Source organism: Tauraco erythrolophus, chromosome 18 (assembly GCF_009769465.1).
Source record: "Tauraco erythrolophus isolate bTauEry1 chromosome 18, bTauEry1.pri, whole genome shotgun sequence".
NCBI lineage: Eukaryota > Metazoa > Chordata > Aves > Musophagiformes > Musophagidae > Tauraco > Tauraco erythrolophus.
The window spans coordinates 6,704,317-6,720,777 of record NC_141482.1 but is presented as its reverse complement, the minus strand read 5'-3'; the positions used below and the strand labels follow the sequence as shown (position 1 = coordinate 6,720,777).

The 16,461-nt window shown below is 59.1% G+C and overlaps 2 protein-coding genes across 3 annotated transcripts; both read left to right on the top strand.

The window, feature by feature from the left end:
• Positions 1-1,223: 1,223 nt before the first annotated feature.
• Positions 1,224-8,123, top strand: DBNDD2 (dysbindin domain containing 2). Its single transcript, XM_086623041.1, has 4 exons — positions 1,224-1,266; positions 6,024-6,179; positions 6,651-6,794; positions 7,574-8,123. Exons 1-4 carry the CDS (start codon positions 1,224-1,226, stop codon positions 7,780-7,782), a joined length of 552 nt encoding a protein of 183 aa, XP_086479167.1. The 3' UTR covers positions 7,783-8,123.
• A 1,459-nt stretch (positions 8,124-9,582) lies between these two features.
• Positions 9,583-14,881, top strand: PIGT (phosphatidylinositol glycan anchor biosynthesis class T). 2 transcript variants are annotated; one of them, XM_086622773.1, is made up of 12 exons: positions 9,583-9,763; positions 10,313-10,490; positions 11,052-11,179; positions 11,649-11,749; positions 11,907-11,993; positions 12,258-12,345; positions 12,434-12,531; positions 12,834-12,999; positions 13,099-13,299; positions 13,819-13,984; positions 14,121-14,204; positions 14,338-14,881. In XM_086622773.1, exons 1-12 carry the CDS (start codon positions 9,583-9,585, stop codon positions 14,588-14,590), a joined length of 1,731 nt encoding a protein of 576 aa, XP_086478899.1. In that variant the 3' UTR covers positions 14,591-14,881. The 2 variants fall into 2 exon arrangements, with proteins under 2 accessions (XP_086478899.1, XP_086478900.1); XM_086622774.1 differs by lacking the exon at positions 9,583-9,763 and adding an exon at positions 10,578-10,709 and having other exon boundaries at positions 10,478-10,494.
• Positions 14,882-16,461: the final 1,580 nt, after the last annotated feature.

Sequence of the window (16,461 nt, the reverse complement as noted above, 5' to 3'; positions counted from 1 at the left end):
CCCTCGGAACCAGTGTGTGAGCTGAAGCCAGCAGTTGTGGGCAAGTGCAGAGGGTACGGGCAGAGTCCCCAGCACAAAGCTGTTTTTTGGCAGCAGGAGCTCCCAGGAGGTAAGGGGGCGACAGCAAAGCAACAGTAGCCAAAACAGAGCTGGGACACAAACAATACCCAGTTATCTTTAGTCATCCAGACAGTGAGAGAAACACACTGAGAACAGGGCAGGCGGGACACGCCACAGACATTGGAAATTCCCTTTCAGCCAGAGAAAAGGGCAGAGTGGATGTGGCCCCCCCCATCCCAGCTCGGCAGTGACCAGGCTGCGGGCAGAGCTGGCGTTGGGCACGGCAAGGCACTGACTCACCCTGCTGAGATACAGGAAGGAGGCGGGCGGCCAAGTCCTCTTCTCTGCCAAGGAGCAGCCCTGATGTGCAGGGCTGAACGTGGGAGAAAATATCCCAGAGTGGGATCTGCTGGGGGATGAGGGTCTCGGAAGGCCTGGAATGAGCTGGGAAGGGAGCCCACAGCCCAGCCACGCAGTGTGCTGTCGTCTCTCCCGCATGATTGCGTGAGCTGGGCATTTAGAGAAAAAAAGCCAAAAAAAGAAAGCATGGATGGTAACTGTGCTCCCTGCCCAGGCACAGAGACCCCTGCCTCCAGCCCTGCCCACCCCCACGCGTGGCAGAGCTCCTGTCCGAGCGGAGCACCTGCAGCCAGGCCCGGCGGGGCAGAGAGCTCTGCCTGCAGCGGCTGTGGATGGGGTAGGACCCTCTCCAGGGACCCTGCCTGGGAACCAGGGACCCCGCATGGAGACTCTCTACTGGTCCCGGGAACGCAGCGACGCTCCGTTAGCATCCGGTACCGTCCACGGGCCACTGCCCGCCACGGGGGCCAGGGACCCTGCCCGGCGACCCTCTGCAAGGACCCTCGTTGAGACTAGGCTTCCCCCTCGCCCCCGCCGCAGCACTCCCGCATCCCGGCCCCCAGCCTCGGCGGGCAGCCGTGGGCCGGGACCCCGGCAGGGCAGCAGCCTGTAGGCGCCGTCGCCTCGATGCCGCGGGGCTGGGCGCGCTGGCACCGCCCCGCGCAGCGCCGAGCACCGCCCCGCAGCGCGCAGCATGGGCGAGCGGCGGCCGGCGGCGGGGGGGGCAGCCGCCCCGCGTTGAGTCCCGCCGCTCCGGCCCGGCCCGACCCCGTCCCGACCCGGTCGCAGCGGCCGCCCGCCTCATGTCGGGGCCCGGGGCGCAGAGCCGCAGCCGGCGGCTGCCCGGTAAGTGCCGGCCGCGGGGCGCGCTTGGCGGGAAGGGAGCGGGGCACCGGGAGGGCAAGCAGGGCTCGGGGTGCCCGCATCCCCTCGCCAACACTCGCCCGATGCCCCTTACAAAGCAGCCGTGGTCTCCCGCGCTACTCCCGAGCCCCCAGCCCCGCACGCCCCGAGCCCCCGCACGCCTCCCGCTGCACCAACCTGCTGCGCCGGCACCGCTCCGCGGGCTGCTTTGGGCAGGGGCTGTCCGGGAAGCTCCGTGCCTGGGATGGGGATGCTCAGGGGGGAGCACCTGCCTGGCAAGCGGCTGAGCTCGGGGACCTGTTGGGTCACGGGCTTGTTGCGGAGCGGCGCCGGGATCCCGCGGAGCCCCGGTGCCCCCGGGAGGAGCGGATCCCCCCGCACCCGCAGGGTTTAGGGGAAGAGGAGGCTGAGCAGAGCAAACCCCTTAGTGAGCGGCGGCCGGGGTGACGGGGGGCTTGCAGGGGAACAGCCTGCCACGGATCCGTGCCCGGGGCTTGCACGCTGTCCCTCGGGCACCGCGCTGCCCTCCTGGCTTCCTCATCCTCACGCTTCGTTCTGCACGGATCGAAGCGGGGCCCCGTAAATAGCCCGGTCTTATGACACAGCCTCTGCCGGGGAAGGAGCTCCGGGCGGCAGAGATATTTTTAGTGCTGAGACGCAGGGGATTTGGAGACGGCTCGGAGGAGCGCCGGCGATGAAACCGCAGCACAGTCAGGGGTTACAAGGTGCCATGTCCTCTCTCTCTAGTTTCTTCCCTCCCAAACCACTGCCTCTCTCGCGCTCGCCTGGTGCGTTTCCTCTCGCCGGGGCTACAGCTATTTTTTTGCTGCGCTGCAACACGAGGTCAGACGTGCCAATCGAGAAAAGGCCGTGCAGGGAATTAACGCTCAGGCAGCCAGCGTGTCCAGGCGTCCTGTCTCCGCACAGCCTGATCCTGCACGATTCTCTGGGACGTTCCCAGCTCTCCACGCCAGCTGCTTCTCCCAAGGCTAAAGATGCTGAAAGCCCTTGGGATTTACCCTTGCCCCACAGCGGTTTTGCTGGGGCAGAGTGATAGGGAAAGGCCTGTGATCTCTACAGGGCCTTCTGGAAGATGCTGTGGCAGCCCAGGAGCTGCGTCTTCCTGCCACCTGATCTCCCAGTACTGCACACAGGGAGCAGGAGCACAAGGCACAGTCCAGCAAGCCGGGCAGCGGCAGGGTGCCCTGGGCCTCTCTGGAGGATCAGAGTCAGGGATTTGGGCTCTGGTAAAGTGCGTGGAGAAGAGCAAAAGCTGGCTGAGAAAGCCTGCCCCAGCTCTTTCCTTTACCAGGGAACTGGCCCATGCTTGGAGTGACACCTTTGCCCACCTCCCCATCACCCTCTGTCCCTTTCCACAGCCCAGGTTATTTTTCAGGACCTTCTTTAAATCCCTCAAAATCTCTGCAAGGTATTGCAGAGCCATAGCCTCAAGAAAAGGCCATCCCCATCCTCTCTTGGCCTTGTGCCTCCGCTAACAAGCCTTCTCCCACCCCCAAATACACCCCTCCTATTCACCAGCAAAGAGAGGGGGTTGTACCGGGATCCCGTGGGCCAAAGAGGAATGAAAAGTGCATCCCCTCCCAGTGGAAACACAGCCAGATAGTTGAACTGTGCTCCGCTCCCGGCCTGGACGCTGGGTCGGAGAACACCCTAAGCTGGTGCTCTCAGCACCCTCAAGCCCTGTCTGGCCCTCACCCGATGGTAACTGCATCCCAGCCCGCTTCAGTGAGGGTGTGGATGGGAGAGCTCAGAGCATTTTGCTTCGCAGCCAGCCCTCCCACGCCTTTCCCCACCGTGGCGGTGGCCGTGAGCCCACATCGTGTGCGAGTCGGCTCCCTGGTGCACCCCAGCAACGTGGAGGGACCAGTGGGGCAAGGATCCTCACCCACAGCCCACCTTGTGGGCAGCTGCCTGGGAGCAGGCAAGAAGGAAATCCCTGCCTGCACCTCCTGGGGGGGATCCTGCCTGCCTGCCCAACCTCCGCACCAGCGTTTGGCCCCGGTTCCTCTCCAAGCTGCGCTGGCTAATAAGCCATGAGAGCCGGAAGGATTTGAAGGCAGCGGGGCGCTCGGTGCCGTCGCAGCCATGCTGGGCGGTTCAGCCAGCGGGGAAGAGCCTGGCTCTGCATGCTGATAAGCCTCCAGCCCCTTGGCTGAGCGGGCTGTAGTAATAACCATGACAATAGTAATAAAAGCCAGGCCACCAGCAGGTACCGACAGATCCCCCACGGTGCACAGGGGCCGCATTGTGTGAGCGAACGTGTCCTGCGGTGGGAACATGCCAGCCAGATGAGACAATCCTCACGACTGACAGCCGGGGAGTGTGACCGGCCGTCACATGGGGAAGGGCCGCGGCAGGGAACGCCGCTCTCCTTTATTTCCCTGGTGAGGGTTGCTGAGAGGCAGCTACACTAGCGGGGCTGTTTGCTTCCCCCAGGCCCGGAAGAGCCCGGGGAGGGGGGAAGGCTCCGTCCCCGACTCTCACCGCGATCATGGGTCAGGCAGGGCCAAGCACAGCCCAGCTGCTGTCTCCCGCTGCCGTCGTTCCTTACATAATGGGATCTCAGTGCTCGTGCCCAACTCCCCAGCGAGAGCTCAAAAACAAGTTCATAAACAGGTCCTGCTAATTTCTCCCGCAGGAGGAATCCCGGCACCCGCAGGAATGCTGCCACCAGCAGCTGTCTGACTCTCCCCAAGCACCCTTAGCCCAAGTATTGGTCACGTGCTGGGGAGAGATGTGCAGTGAGAACATTAATGGCGCAGATCAGCCACACTCACGGCACTTGGGGCAGCGCCCACTAGCATTTTGGTTTATTTCATATTTGCACTGCAGGAGGATTTAGAGACTCTCCTCCTTACCTCCACACTGGGGTCCCTTTGGCAAGATGCTGCACGGAGAGCCAGTGTGTTCCCCTGAATCTGGGAGCCAGCACAGCCTCTGCCCCGACCCCAGCCTCCCTACAGCAGGAGCCCGATGAGCTCTTCCCGGAGTGGTGATCTGTGGCAGTTTGCCATGGATTTGGCACAGCTGGGCTGGGGGGCAGAGCTCTGCCTGGGACAGACAGGACAGGACTGACTCCAGCTGCTGAAGGGAGCCAGCTCCATAACCAGCGAAGCGATCACCCCCTCCTTGTCCCTGGCTCCATTCTCTTTTGCAGCTAGCACAGGGGAGGCAGGAGTTTTTTGCCTTACCCCAGCAGCACTGGGCTCCCGCTGCTGGTCAGCCTCACAAGGAAACCTTCACCAGCACAGTGCGTCTGCCACGGTGGCTATTAGCCCGGGTGCTGCACAGCTCACCAACCCTCTGCACCAGAGCAGGCACCCAGCGCATAGGTCAGACATACCAAGGCAAAGGCCCCTTTCAGGATGCCAGGATCACTGCCCCGGGCATCGCAGGAAGATGCTGAGCAGCCAGAAGAGGACCAGAGCCTCTTCCAGAAAGCACATGGTGAATGGCCTCAAGTCACGGTGCATCCCCACACTGTGCTGCAGGCACAACCCGGCCTCCTGGAGACGATGGGGTTTAGCTGGAGGATGCCCCAGAAATGGGGAGCAGAGGAGCCCTGGAAGGGCTCTCAAGAAGATGTGACGTTGATTTCCAGGACATCTCAAGGCCCATCACCTCTCTCGTGTTTGGGTCCTATGCTACTACATATTGCTGACAGCCAGCCCCCCTGCTGTCCTCGCCCCTGCTCCTGCCAGACAGGGTGGGGATGCTGGTCGCTCTGTTCCCTCCTCCCCAGCCTGGAGGAGTGGAGGGTTTAGGCGGTGCTCAGGCAGAGCAGAGGATGTTTGTTTGGTTTCCTTGGTTACTGCACTGCCTATGCTCCAGTAATCACATTTTCCTTGTGCCGGCTGGGCCAAGAGAGTAGAGAGGAAATCTGGAATGGCTGAGGTCAAACACCAGCCTGGGAACAGCCAGAACCACGACCACAGCCCCTCTGTCCCATTTGGGTCCTTGCTGTTGTGGGTACCCAACCCGAAAGGGATGTACCAGGCCCAGGGATGTAGCAACAAGCTGCTTCAGTAACAGCCCAAGGGCTCCCATTGCTCCCTCCCGTAGGAGCCAAGGACACAGGCACCGGCGTTGAACTGCGGGAGGAATTACAGGAATGAAAATGTTTGTGCAGGCAGAAGCCAAGCTGGCTGTGCAAGTGAGGGATATGAACGGGGGAGCCTTCGAGCGTGGGTGCGGCTGTATTTATAGCGACGCTGGCAGCAGGGGTGTGCGTGTGCAGAGGTGACAGGATTGCTGATGCCTTTTGTTCCTCATGCATCCCTCATCCCAGAAAGCCCGGAGCACTAACGCCAGTTTTTGTCCCTGGGAGTTTCCCCTGCTCGTTAGCATTCGCAAACAACCCTCTATTTTATAGCAAGGAAACTGAAACTTGAACATGTGCAAACCATGGCTGATCTCATAACAACACCCTTTCCTCCTCGATAATTCACTTCAGCAGTTGTGACCACAGCATATGAGCTCTCCACTCCTGGCTGCCCTGCATCTCGGAAGTGAGATCTGAGGCTCCAGCACAGCAAGTGCTGGTGACGCTGCTGTTCCAGCGTGTAACATCTATTCATGGTGACTAAATCAATGTGCGCTGGTAAAACAGAGCAGAAGGGAATCACCTGTCCTCCAGCGTGGCCATATCGCGTGAGCTGGGACAGAAGAAGGGCTTGGACAGCCCTGCCTGGTCCAACCCTCCTCACCTTTCTCCCCAGCTGACATGGAGCAGGCGCAGCGGAGCCTGGATGCAGAGCAGATGCAGCAGCAGCAGCTGAAACTACGGGACCGGCAGAAGTTCTTTGAGGAGGTTTTCCAGCATGACGTGGATTTCTTCTTCCCTATGTCTCACCTGCAGATAGAGCATCGGAGACGTAAGTGCTGCAGGCACCAGCATGGAGCTGGGGGTGTTTCAGGGAACAACGACACAGGCGTTAGAGATCAGTGGGACATGCCCAGTCTACAGGCTGCCGGGGACACGCATGTCCTGTATTGAGATAGGACCACACACACTGCGCGTGGGTGTGCTGTGGATTACTCACACCACTTAACTGAAGTCACTGCTCGTGGGTACCCAGGCTGACGCCCTGCATAGTCACTGGCTTCAGACAAGCTCCTCCAGATGGCAGTTTAGGGCAGGCACAAGGACTGTGGTGAGACAGCAGGGTCTTCCAGAGGGATGTTTTAAGGAAACATGATTTTCCTTGGGGCCTCTTACCAGCAAGTAGAATTCAGTTCCCCACAGCAAGGCTGGCCTCCCTCCTCAGGGTTGTGCCAGCATAAGGGGCATGGTGCCCTTTGCCTGGCACTACCACTCACCTTTTCGCTGGCCTCTGTCTCTGCAGCCCCTTTAGGTAGCATTTCCTCCATGGAAGTGAACGTGGACATGCTGGAGCAGATGGACATGATGGACCTGTCAGACCAGGACACTGTGGACGTGTTTCTGGGCTGTGGGACAGAGGAGAGCAGCATCACTGGGCCCCTGCCAGGTATGTGTAGTCCCGAGCCTTTTGTGGGCCAGGCTGGGAGCCCTTCCTGCCCCCAGTGCCCACTTTAGCTTGATCCTCAGCCCTGGCCAGCCTGCGTGAAGATACACAACCATATAAACACATGGTGCTGGGGTCTGTGAGGTTGGAGGAACCTCACCCTGCGTTGGTCCATGTCAGTATCCACCTCCGCAGCCCAGAGGTACAGATCCCAGTAAATACCTTATGCTGCAGAAGACAAGGAGAGCCCAGGCACTTTCCAAAGTCTGTGGGGCAAATTCTCTTGTTCTGAAGCTCTTCTGGAGAAGCCAGTGTCTTGTCATAATTTCCCAGGTCCCCACCGCGCTGCAAAGCTTATGACCCTGAGCGGAAAGGCTGCAGGACCCCTCCACCTCCCAGCCAGACCCCAGGGAGCTGGGCTTGGGTCCCTCAGGGAAAGCCTGGGGTGCCAGCACCTTCCTGCCCATGCACACATGCTGTAGTGATTCACCAAGGCCAAGCCAAACATCTCCTTGCCTGCTGCAGCCAAGGGCCTCACACAGTATTTCTCCAAGCCATGTTTCACGCGAGACAGAAAAGGCTCCACTACTGAAAACAGGGAAGGAATGTGCCCAGAGACACGCTGGGGAGGTGGGAAACAGTCATGGCAGCCACATGGGGAGCAGCCAGGAGAGCATAGCCTGCCGAGGAGTAAGACGTGTGTTGGAGGGGCTATTCAGGAAGCTTAGGGAGCAAGAAACCTCTGGAAGCCTTTTTCTTTCTCTTACCACTCTCTCTTCCAGGGGCAGATGCCAGCCAGTGCCCAGAGGAAATCACCCTGCAAGTGCCCAGCGCAGCCGAGAGCAAGTCACGCATTTCCTCCACGTCCTCTGTCTCCACGGATCTGAATAGCCTAGACACCAGCGAGGAGGGGGCTGAGACCCCCGTGGTGCAGTCGGATGAGGAGGACCTGCAGGAGGACAGTCCCAAAGAGCAGGTGGCAACAAGCTAGCAGCCAGCTCTGCCCTGCTCCCAGCCTCTTCTGTACGGACCTGCCAGCCCAGAGGAAGGAAAGCTGCTGGCGCCCAGTGAACCCCATTCTGGACTGCTGCCCTGCAGGAGGGGAGAGGTGGTTTTCCCCTCCTCTTTCTCCACAGGTTCTCCTGGCAGCCAAAGGAGAAGGAAAGGAGTATTGTAGGCTCCCAAAATTAACTCTTCAGGCTTTGCTGCTAACACTCCCCGCTTCACTCCCCTGAAATGCTCAGCATCCCACTGCCCTACCATTCCCAGAAAGCCATCCCTTGGGATCTCAGCTCCCCCACCCTACTGACAAAGGTCCTGTCCAGACAAGCATTTAATAATGGCATACAGAGAAATAACACTCCGATCTAAACAAGCAGCGGGTGTGTGTGTTATTGGGCGAGAACAGCACTGGGGGTGAGGGTTAGGTGGGGATAAAGGAGGGAGAGTGGTGTAAAGCCAGTGTGCTAAGGGTGCCACGCAGGAACAAATGAAGCTCAGCTGCAGCACAGGGACAATTCCTGTGCCCAGGGTGGAAGCAGGCAGTGCAGACCTCAGCGGAGAAGGGCAGCTGTTAGTGGAGCAGATGATCATACTGAGCATCTCAGGTGCTGCTTCCAAGAGGGAAAGAGCCAGCGGCTGCAGTACAGACACAGCTGACCTAAGCAGGGCTGCTGGTGACCTGTAAATACCTGCCATGAGTACACCGGGGGATTTCCCGTGCAAATTGGCCGAGTGGAGAATATCAGCACACGCAGCACCAGCAGCCGCTGCTCCCCCAGCACAGCACAACGACAGCAGCCCTCGCTGGAGGCTGCTTTAGAGGAGCGAAGGAAGTGCCATCAAAGTGACGCCACTTTGCAGCCTGCTGCACTGGCTCCCTGCAGGACAGGTCAAGAGGAGTCCGGCACAAAGCTGGCCAGAGGCCCGCTGCCACTATCAGTGGCTGCAGGCCAGGAAAGCGCTGTCCCTGCTTGGGCTGTGTCAGCACAATTGCGGTCACCCCCACAAGGAAAGGAGCCTGGGAGATAAGCGATGCGAGCCAAGGAATGTTCCTCGTCCTGGCTGCTTCCCAGGGGGTGCTCAGACCTTACTGCACTCCCTCTGTGTCAGCCAACCCTTTGCTACACTGGCTGCGGCACCCCAGTTATCCAGGAACGGCCAGCCACAGGGGGGGCCACTGTGAGCTCTATCAGACGGCTACCTCCAGCGCTGCTTTGCTGCAGCTGGCCCCAGGTTGGCCAGGGCTGGCACTGGTGGAAGTCGGGTGCTTCCGGACGGCTCTGCGCTCTGAGATAGACGCTGCCCTCCATAAAGGAGACGTCAGGGAGGGACAGAGCAGACATCAGCAGGCAGAGCCGAGAAGAGGAGGTCACCCCAGCGACGGGCACCGGCCTTGCAGAGCCCTCCTGCACGGCAAAGCCCCGCAGCGAGCCGCTCAAGCTCAGGCTGCACAAGAGCTGCCCCTGCAGCACCGATTTTAAAAGCTGGGGGAGGGAAGCCCCGGGGAGCAGCCCACGAAGCGGACGCCCTCGCTACCCGGTGCTCCCCTCCGGCCGGGCACGGGCACGGGCACGGCTGGGCAGGCGCCGGGCTCCGGGCCTGCTCCTTGCAGCCGCTCCTCAGCCCCCGGCCGGCTCCAGGGCCCGTGCGGGAGGAAGAGCCCCACCGCCGGGGAGGAGGCATGGCCGGGCCGGGGCTGCGGCGCCGCGTCTCCATGGCGACCTCGGAAGCGGCCGCCATTGGCCGGAAAACCGGAAGCGGAAGTCAGCGGAGGGGCGGTGGCGGCGGGATGCGGGCGGCGGCGCTGCTGCTGCTGCTGCTGGCGGCGGGGCCCGGGCGGGCGGGCGCGGGGCGGGCGCGGCAGGACGCGCTGCGGGAGGAGCTGCTGCTGAGCCCGCTGCCCGCCGGCGACGTGGCCGCCACCTTCCAGTTCCGCACGCGGTGGGACGCCGACCTGCCGCGGGGCGCAGGTAGGGAGGGAGGGGCGGGGCAGGGCGGGCCGGGCCGCTGTTGGCTGGGGCGCGGCGCAGGGGGCGGAGCTATGCCACAGGGCGGTGACGCGCCGTGACGATTTGCGCTGGCGTGATGACGTTACCGCGTTGGGAATGGCGTCAGCGGGGCTCATGACGTCAGAGGCGGGGGTAAGGCCTTGGGGGTGCATGGGGTGGGGGGGGGCTGCGGGGGCTGAGGTCGCAGTGACATCAGCACGAGGGAGCTCAGCGCAGTGCTGCATGTGACGACGCGAGCAGGAGCAGCGCCGGGGATGATGTCCCGTGTGGCCAGGCCAGGTGTGACGTCAGGGGCGGGGGTAAGGCACTGGGGGTGCTGAGGTGAACAGGGCAGGGGGGGCTCTGGGGGCTGAGGTCGCAGTGACATCAGCACGAGGGAGCTCAGCGCGGTGCTGCGTGTGACGACATGAGCAGGAGCAGCACTGGGGATGATGTCACGTGTGGCCAGGCTGGGTGTGATGTCATGCGCAGGGGCCGGGAGGGCGGGGCGGAGGCTAATGCTGCTTGCAGCCTCTCACTACAGGCTCTTCCCGAAGGCGCTGGGGCGGCTGGTGGCAGCGCTGGGTGTGCGGGAGCTCCACCTCGCCCTCACCCAGGGCTTCTGGCGCACCCGCGCCTGGGGGCAGCCGCCCCTGCAGGCACCCGCTGGCGCTGAGCTGTGGGTCTGGTTCCAGCCCACCGTCACCGAGTAGGTACCTCAGCCCCTCGCTGCACTAATACAGCAGGGTTACATCTTGACCTCATCCGTGACTCACTTCCTTTGACTCCTGTCCAGTACCTGTCACCGTCTCCACACAGCCCCCGGTTGGGCAGCAGCAGCTCTGCGTGGACATGCAGAGCTTTCTCCTCCCTACAAGTGGCCCATGCCGTGTCTGCTGGTCTGGTTAGCCTTCACAGCTGCACCAAGGTCTTGCTTTAGGTCTCACAGCCCCTTCCCCATACACCGCACATCACGTCCCACATGCTCCCTGCTCCCCCAGCCCCTCTCCTCGCAGCCATCACCAGGTCCCTGGCTGTGTAAAGCTCAGGGGCTGCCCCTGCGGTGAATGTCCCCCAGATCTCACGCATTAGAATGAAATACCAAGAGAGCTGGAGACTGCGTGACCAGCGGCCTCTGCCTGCATGCTCCTTGCAGCTTCTGAAAGCCAGCGTGGTCACCCCAGTATATTTACTGAATGTTACTGACTTAATGCTTGTTGTTCCAAGGATTCGAGCTGCTGAATAATCTCCGATATCTGTTCTTGCACAGTGTTGACAAAGCCTGGAAAGAGCTAAGTAACATCCTCTCAGGAATATTCTGTGCTTCTCTGAACTTCATTGACTCAACCAACACAGTCACTCCGACGGCATCCTTCAAACCCCTGGGCTTAGTGAACGGTGAGCCCAGCCTGCGCTTGACCGCCTAGCTCTGCCCTCTCACTCTTGTCTCTAGCTTTACTTCTGCCCCATGACACTACGAGGACTCCAAGGGCAGGTCCTGCAAGGACTCTGGGGCTGGGTGCGTACCACAGGGCCTGTTCACCTCCTCTTGGAGGCAGTTCCTCCCCCTGCGAATGAGGCTTGAGTTTGAACAGAGGAAACCCACAAGCAGTATGTGGCAGATGCTCCCAGGCCCTCATCTGTCTCTCTGAAAAGCATTCTGCAAAACAGCTAGTGAGGACTGGAGGATTTAAAGCGCTCAGGAAAATAATGTGCTAGGAGATACCCTTACCTGTTCTTTCCAAATCACTCTGAACAGAGTGGGATCTATTCCTGATTAAGCTTATGGCATTTCAGGCATATTGAGAGGGTGGTGGGCTGTGTTGTACACTGGGAGATGGAACAGGTCTGCTTCTGCTCTGCCCAGGGACAGATCACCATCTCCTGCGATACGCCGTCCTGCCCAGGGAGGTCGTCTGCACGGAGAACCTCACGCCTTGGAAGAAGCTGCTCCCATGTGGCTCAAAGGTAACAGCAAGTCCTGCTGCCCCGTTGGGCTGCTCCTTATGGAGCTGGGTTTCCAACAGCAATCCAGGAGCGTGCACTGAGAAGTCTCAGCAGAGGCTTCCTCTTAGTGGGAGTAAAGAGCAGACCTGGGTCTGAGTTTCTCCGTTTCTCCCTGCAGGCTGGGCTTGCTGTGCTGCTGAAGGCCGAGCGCTTGTTCCACAGCAGCTACCACTCGCAGGCAGTGCACATCCGCCCCATCTGCAGGGTAAGCGTGAGGCTCAGGGTTCCCTCCTTTAACACCCCCAAGAGAAAAATCAGAAGCCTTCTTGTGATACTGCAAGGTGACACACCAGTTTGCCCAGCAACCCTGCGGTGGGTTCACTGTGTCTAACACAGCTGTTGTCCTGCTTCTCTGGTCTCACCTGCATCCCAATGGTATTCTTGCAGTCCTGGTGGAGTTGCAGCTCCCTCCTGGTGTCCTGCCCCTCCAGAAGGGGTGATCAGAGCCATCTGTCTCTCTCTTGTCCAGGATGCCTCCTGCCTGGCTGTGTCATGGGAGCTCAGACAGACCCTCACTGTGGTCTTTGACACCTTTTCCAGCGGCCAAGGAAAGAAAGGTAGGCTTGGCAGCCGTGCGCTGTGGTTGTCAAGTGCCCTCAGCCTGCAGCACTTCGCTCTACCTGCCACTGACTTTGCTTCCTGCAGACTGGTCCCTCTTTAAGATGTTCTCTCGCACACTTACTGATGCATGTCCTCTGGCATCGCAGAGCAAAGTCTACGTCGACATCTCCCCTCAGAACAAGGTAATGCTCATGGACCAGAGAACACCCTCTGCTTCCTCAGTTCAGCCACTTTCTGTGGCTCCGAAACATCCTTGCCTCCATCCCCTGCATGGCCAGGAACCCCCAGGAGCCCTCTGGGGCTAATTAGGAGAGGTGGTTTCCTTCCTCTGAGCAGGGCTGAGGGGATGAGCGTGGTGGTGTTAATAAGAGCCCTGAGCTGGCTGTTGGGTGGGAAAGTTCAGGGCCAGCTGGAGGAGCTTTGCCCAGTGCTGCCAATTACTTCAAGGGGCACTTTTCCTTTCACGGTCTATTTGCTTTCTCAGGAAAAGGAGTTAGTGGAAGTGACCCCGCCTCCAGCATCCGTACATGAAGCTGTTGTCCAGGGAGACAGGAGAACCTATGCCGTCTATGACCTGCTGAGCCCCTCACTCTTCAATACATCTCGCAGCCTCAACGTGCAGCTGAAGTGGAAGCGGCCCCAAGACAGCTGTGAGTGACCAGAACTTCACCTGCACTGCTGGCCAGGGCTCCAGGCCTAAAAATCACCTGGCATGGCCCCCCATTCCTGCGTCCTTTTCTCTTTTGCAGCAGAGCTGCCCACACCCGTACTCCACGCTCAGCGCTACGTGAGTGGATACGGGCTGCAGACCGGAGAGATCAGCACGCTCATCTACAACACTCACCCGTACCGGGCCTTCCCCGTGATCCTGCTGGAGACCGTGCCGTGGTATCTGCGACTCTACGTGCACACTCTGACTATCATCACGAAGGGGAAGGAAAACAAGCCAAGTAAGTAAACCCTCCGGGGAGCACATGCCATCCGATTCCCTTGGCACAAGTGGCTCATTCCAAAGATGGTTTAGTCCCTCCCTTGGGCCGCAGTGATCACTGGGAAACTGGACATCTTAGGATGTTTTCCTAGCCTTCAGTTCAGCACTCACAGCAGATGAGATTTTATTAAGCCTGTTTTGTAAGAGGCACATGGACAGCATTTCATAATCCAACAAGGGCCTAAACCAAAGTGAATTGATTCTTGTAGTAAAGGAGGCTCGATTTAAAACTGATGACTGGGTCTTATTTTGCATTTGTACCTTTCCTTATGAACACCTGAGTTTCACGGGTCATCAGCTCTAAAGGCCAGCCAGATTTAGCTTTAACACATGATTTTTGCTACTTGTGCATCTTCACTTGCCCAGAAAACCTCCCAGGACAGTGGAAGCAGGAGCACCCACCCCGTGGGAGGTGTCCAGGCAATGTGGGATAGGACAAGGTCCCCCGGGTGCCACTGACATGTGTCTTTGGATTTAGGTTATATCCACTACCAGCCAGCCCAGGACCGGAGACGGCCTCACCTCTTGGAAATGCTGATCCAGCTGCCAGCCAATTCTGTCACCAAGATTACAATCCAGTTTGAGAGGGCCTTACTGAAGTGGACGGAGTACACGCCTGACCCCAATCATGGCTTCTATGTCAGGTAATGACATACCTCAGCTCCTTGTCCCCTTCTGAGCCTTGTGTAGGACTTGCTGCCCAGGTCTCTGGGGATGGGAGAGACTCCTGCTGTCGCTTTGCTGGCAAGACTGACCCTAGCATGTCCTTTGTCTCTTTAGTTCATCTGTGCTCAGTGCCTTGGTGCCCAGCATCATTGCTATGAAGGACGTGGATGTGGAGGAGAGCCCTCTCTTCACCTCGCTGTGAGTGTTCCTGCACTGTGGAGTGGGGCTGTACCAGTGCCTGCGGGCTGCTGGCCGCTCTCATCCCATCTGGTGAGCACAAAGTAGTGGTCCTGCATGGGCTGACACTCCCTTTCCTGCTTCTGCTCTCCAGGTTTCCTTCCTCTGATGGCTCCAGCTATTTTGTGCGCCTGTACACAGAGCCACTTCTGGTGAACTTGCCGACGCCAGACTTCAGCATGCCCTACAACGTCATCTGCCTGACCTGCACCGTGGTGGCAGTGTGCTACGGCTCCTTCTACAACCTGCTCACCAGAACGTTTCACGTGGAAGAGCCCAGCCGGGGTGGGCTGGCCAAGCGGCTGGCCAACATCATCCGCAAATTCCGCGGGGTGCCCCCGCTCTGAGATAAAGCAGGGCAGCCGGTGCTGGCCGTGGGGAGACCCAGGGAGCAGAGCACTGCTGCCTCTTGTCTTTGCTGGAAGCAACGTGCTCCATTTTGCTGCCTGGATCTCTCTTTGAGGTCCAACAATCCGAGAGGTTGCTTCTATCAGGGCAGAAGGGCTGGAAATGGCTCTAAGCCCATTGACTACTGAACTGCACTGCTCTGGGACTGGGAAAGGTGTAAGACATCTGTTTGGGAGAGGGGTAACTTATGTGCTAGGAACGATGCTGGAAGTAAACTTGAGCTGTTTGTACATTTGTGCTGCTCTTGATTGGTTTTACTTTCTCTATATCCCACAGGCAGAGTTGACCCTGTAAGACTCTGAGCTGCTGTCTCAAGCACGCTGCCAAGTCAGCTGGGAGGAGGAGATGCAGACATGGGAAGGGGAAGGGGTGTGATGTACAAAGCTGGGTTCGTCTGCTCTGCTGTCTCACCTTCCACACTGCCGTGTTTCACAGTGCCCACCTGCCACGCTTCACTACATTTCAGCCAGTTTGCAAATTAATTTTGGGTATACCAAAGGTTTGTGCATACCTCAGCCATACCAAGGGTTTATTTTCTTTCTCAAGAAAAAGCTTTTCTTGCTCCCAACTTCTATTTGCAGCATTTTGAAACCCTTCCACCTGCTCACCCTGCTGCTGCAGCACAAGATCCTCCTCTGCCTCCCCAGTATGATTTCTGCTCGTCTCCCTTATGGCTCCCTTGCACCCGTGGTGTCCCCAAAGCTTCAGGGAGCCTCTGGGCTCAGCAGACCCCAAGGGTTGAGCTGTGGCCAGGATCTGCTGGTGGGCAGCTGCCTCAGCCCTCCCAGAGCCCTGGGCTGGGAACGCAGGAACACCGGCACCTCTGCGCTCTTCGGTTATTTTCACAAAGTACAAGGTGACTACCTTGCTGCAGTTCACACAGAGCAGCGAGAGGACGCTGGTGGTGCTGCTTGGCTTCTGATGGCGCTGTTTTCAGGGATACGTCCTTTGCATCTTGGATGTGGCTTTTGTGATAGGAACAGACCACTGGCTACAAGCAGCTAAACAAAGCACACGGGAATCATTAGCGGAAATGTTCCCTAGAATCAAAGCAAAGCACAGCCAGAGGTCCTTGAAAAGCTTCTGCTTGAACAGAAAGACCATAAAACCACTGTTGCCTCTTGTCCTGCACAGAACAGTGTGTTCCCGCTAGCCTGGGATTACGTTTCCCTGCCAGTGATGCTCTTCTCTCTGCAGCTCCTTACAGATCCACTCCACTGGATGGCTCCATGCAGCCTGTAGAGCTGCTGAAATACGTGATTTCGGGACAATCCTTCTCTGTCCCTGCTTGACGAGAAGGACGTCACAGGGCTGGGAGCTCCCGCTGCTTCCAGCCACAGGACTGCTGCTACGGCTGCACCAGCCAGGCTTCAAGCGCAAAACAGAAATTACAGAAAGCAAGAGCTACCACCAAACAAAACCCGAGCGAGCACGCAGCTCCCGCAGCAGCGCAGGGGCGGGGGTATGCGGCCAGGACTCTCAGACGTGAGGGTCCACAGTGCAGTTTACAAAAGGATCTGGAGACCACAAGTTGTTTCAGGTTGGATCCAGGATAAATCCTGCAGATTGCAACCATCAGTAGGTGCCAGAGCAGCTCAGAGCAGCCAAGGCACCCACAGCCCGGCTCCCTGGGCAAAGCCTGCGTGCTGCAGGTATTCAGTGAGATCCGGCAAAGCCTCCCGAGTGCTGAGGCCAGTGCCCACGGATGCAGCTGGCACTGCAAACAAACCAGCCAAAAATAGTGCAAGAAACATGGCACTGCTGCAAACCTGACCATCACTTCTGCAGGAAAAAAGGTCCCTGTGCTGAG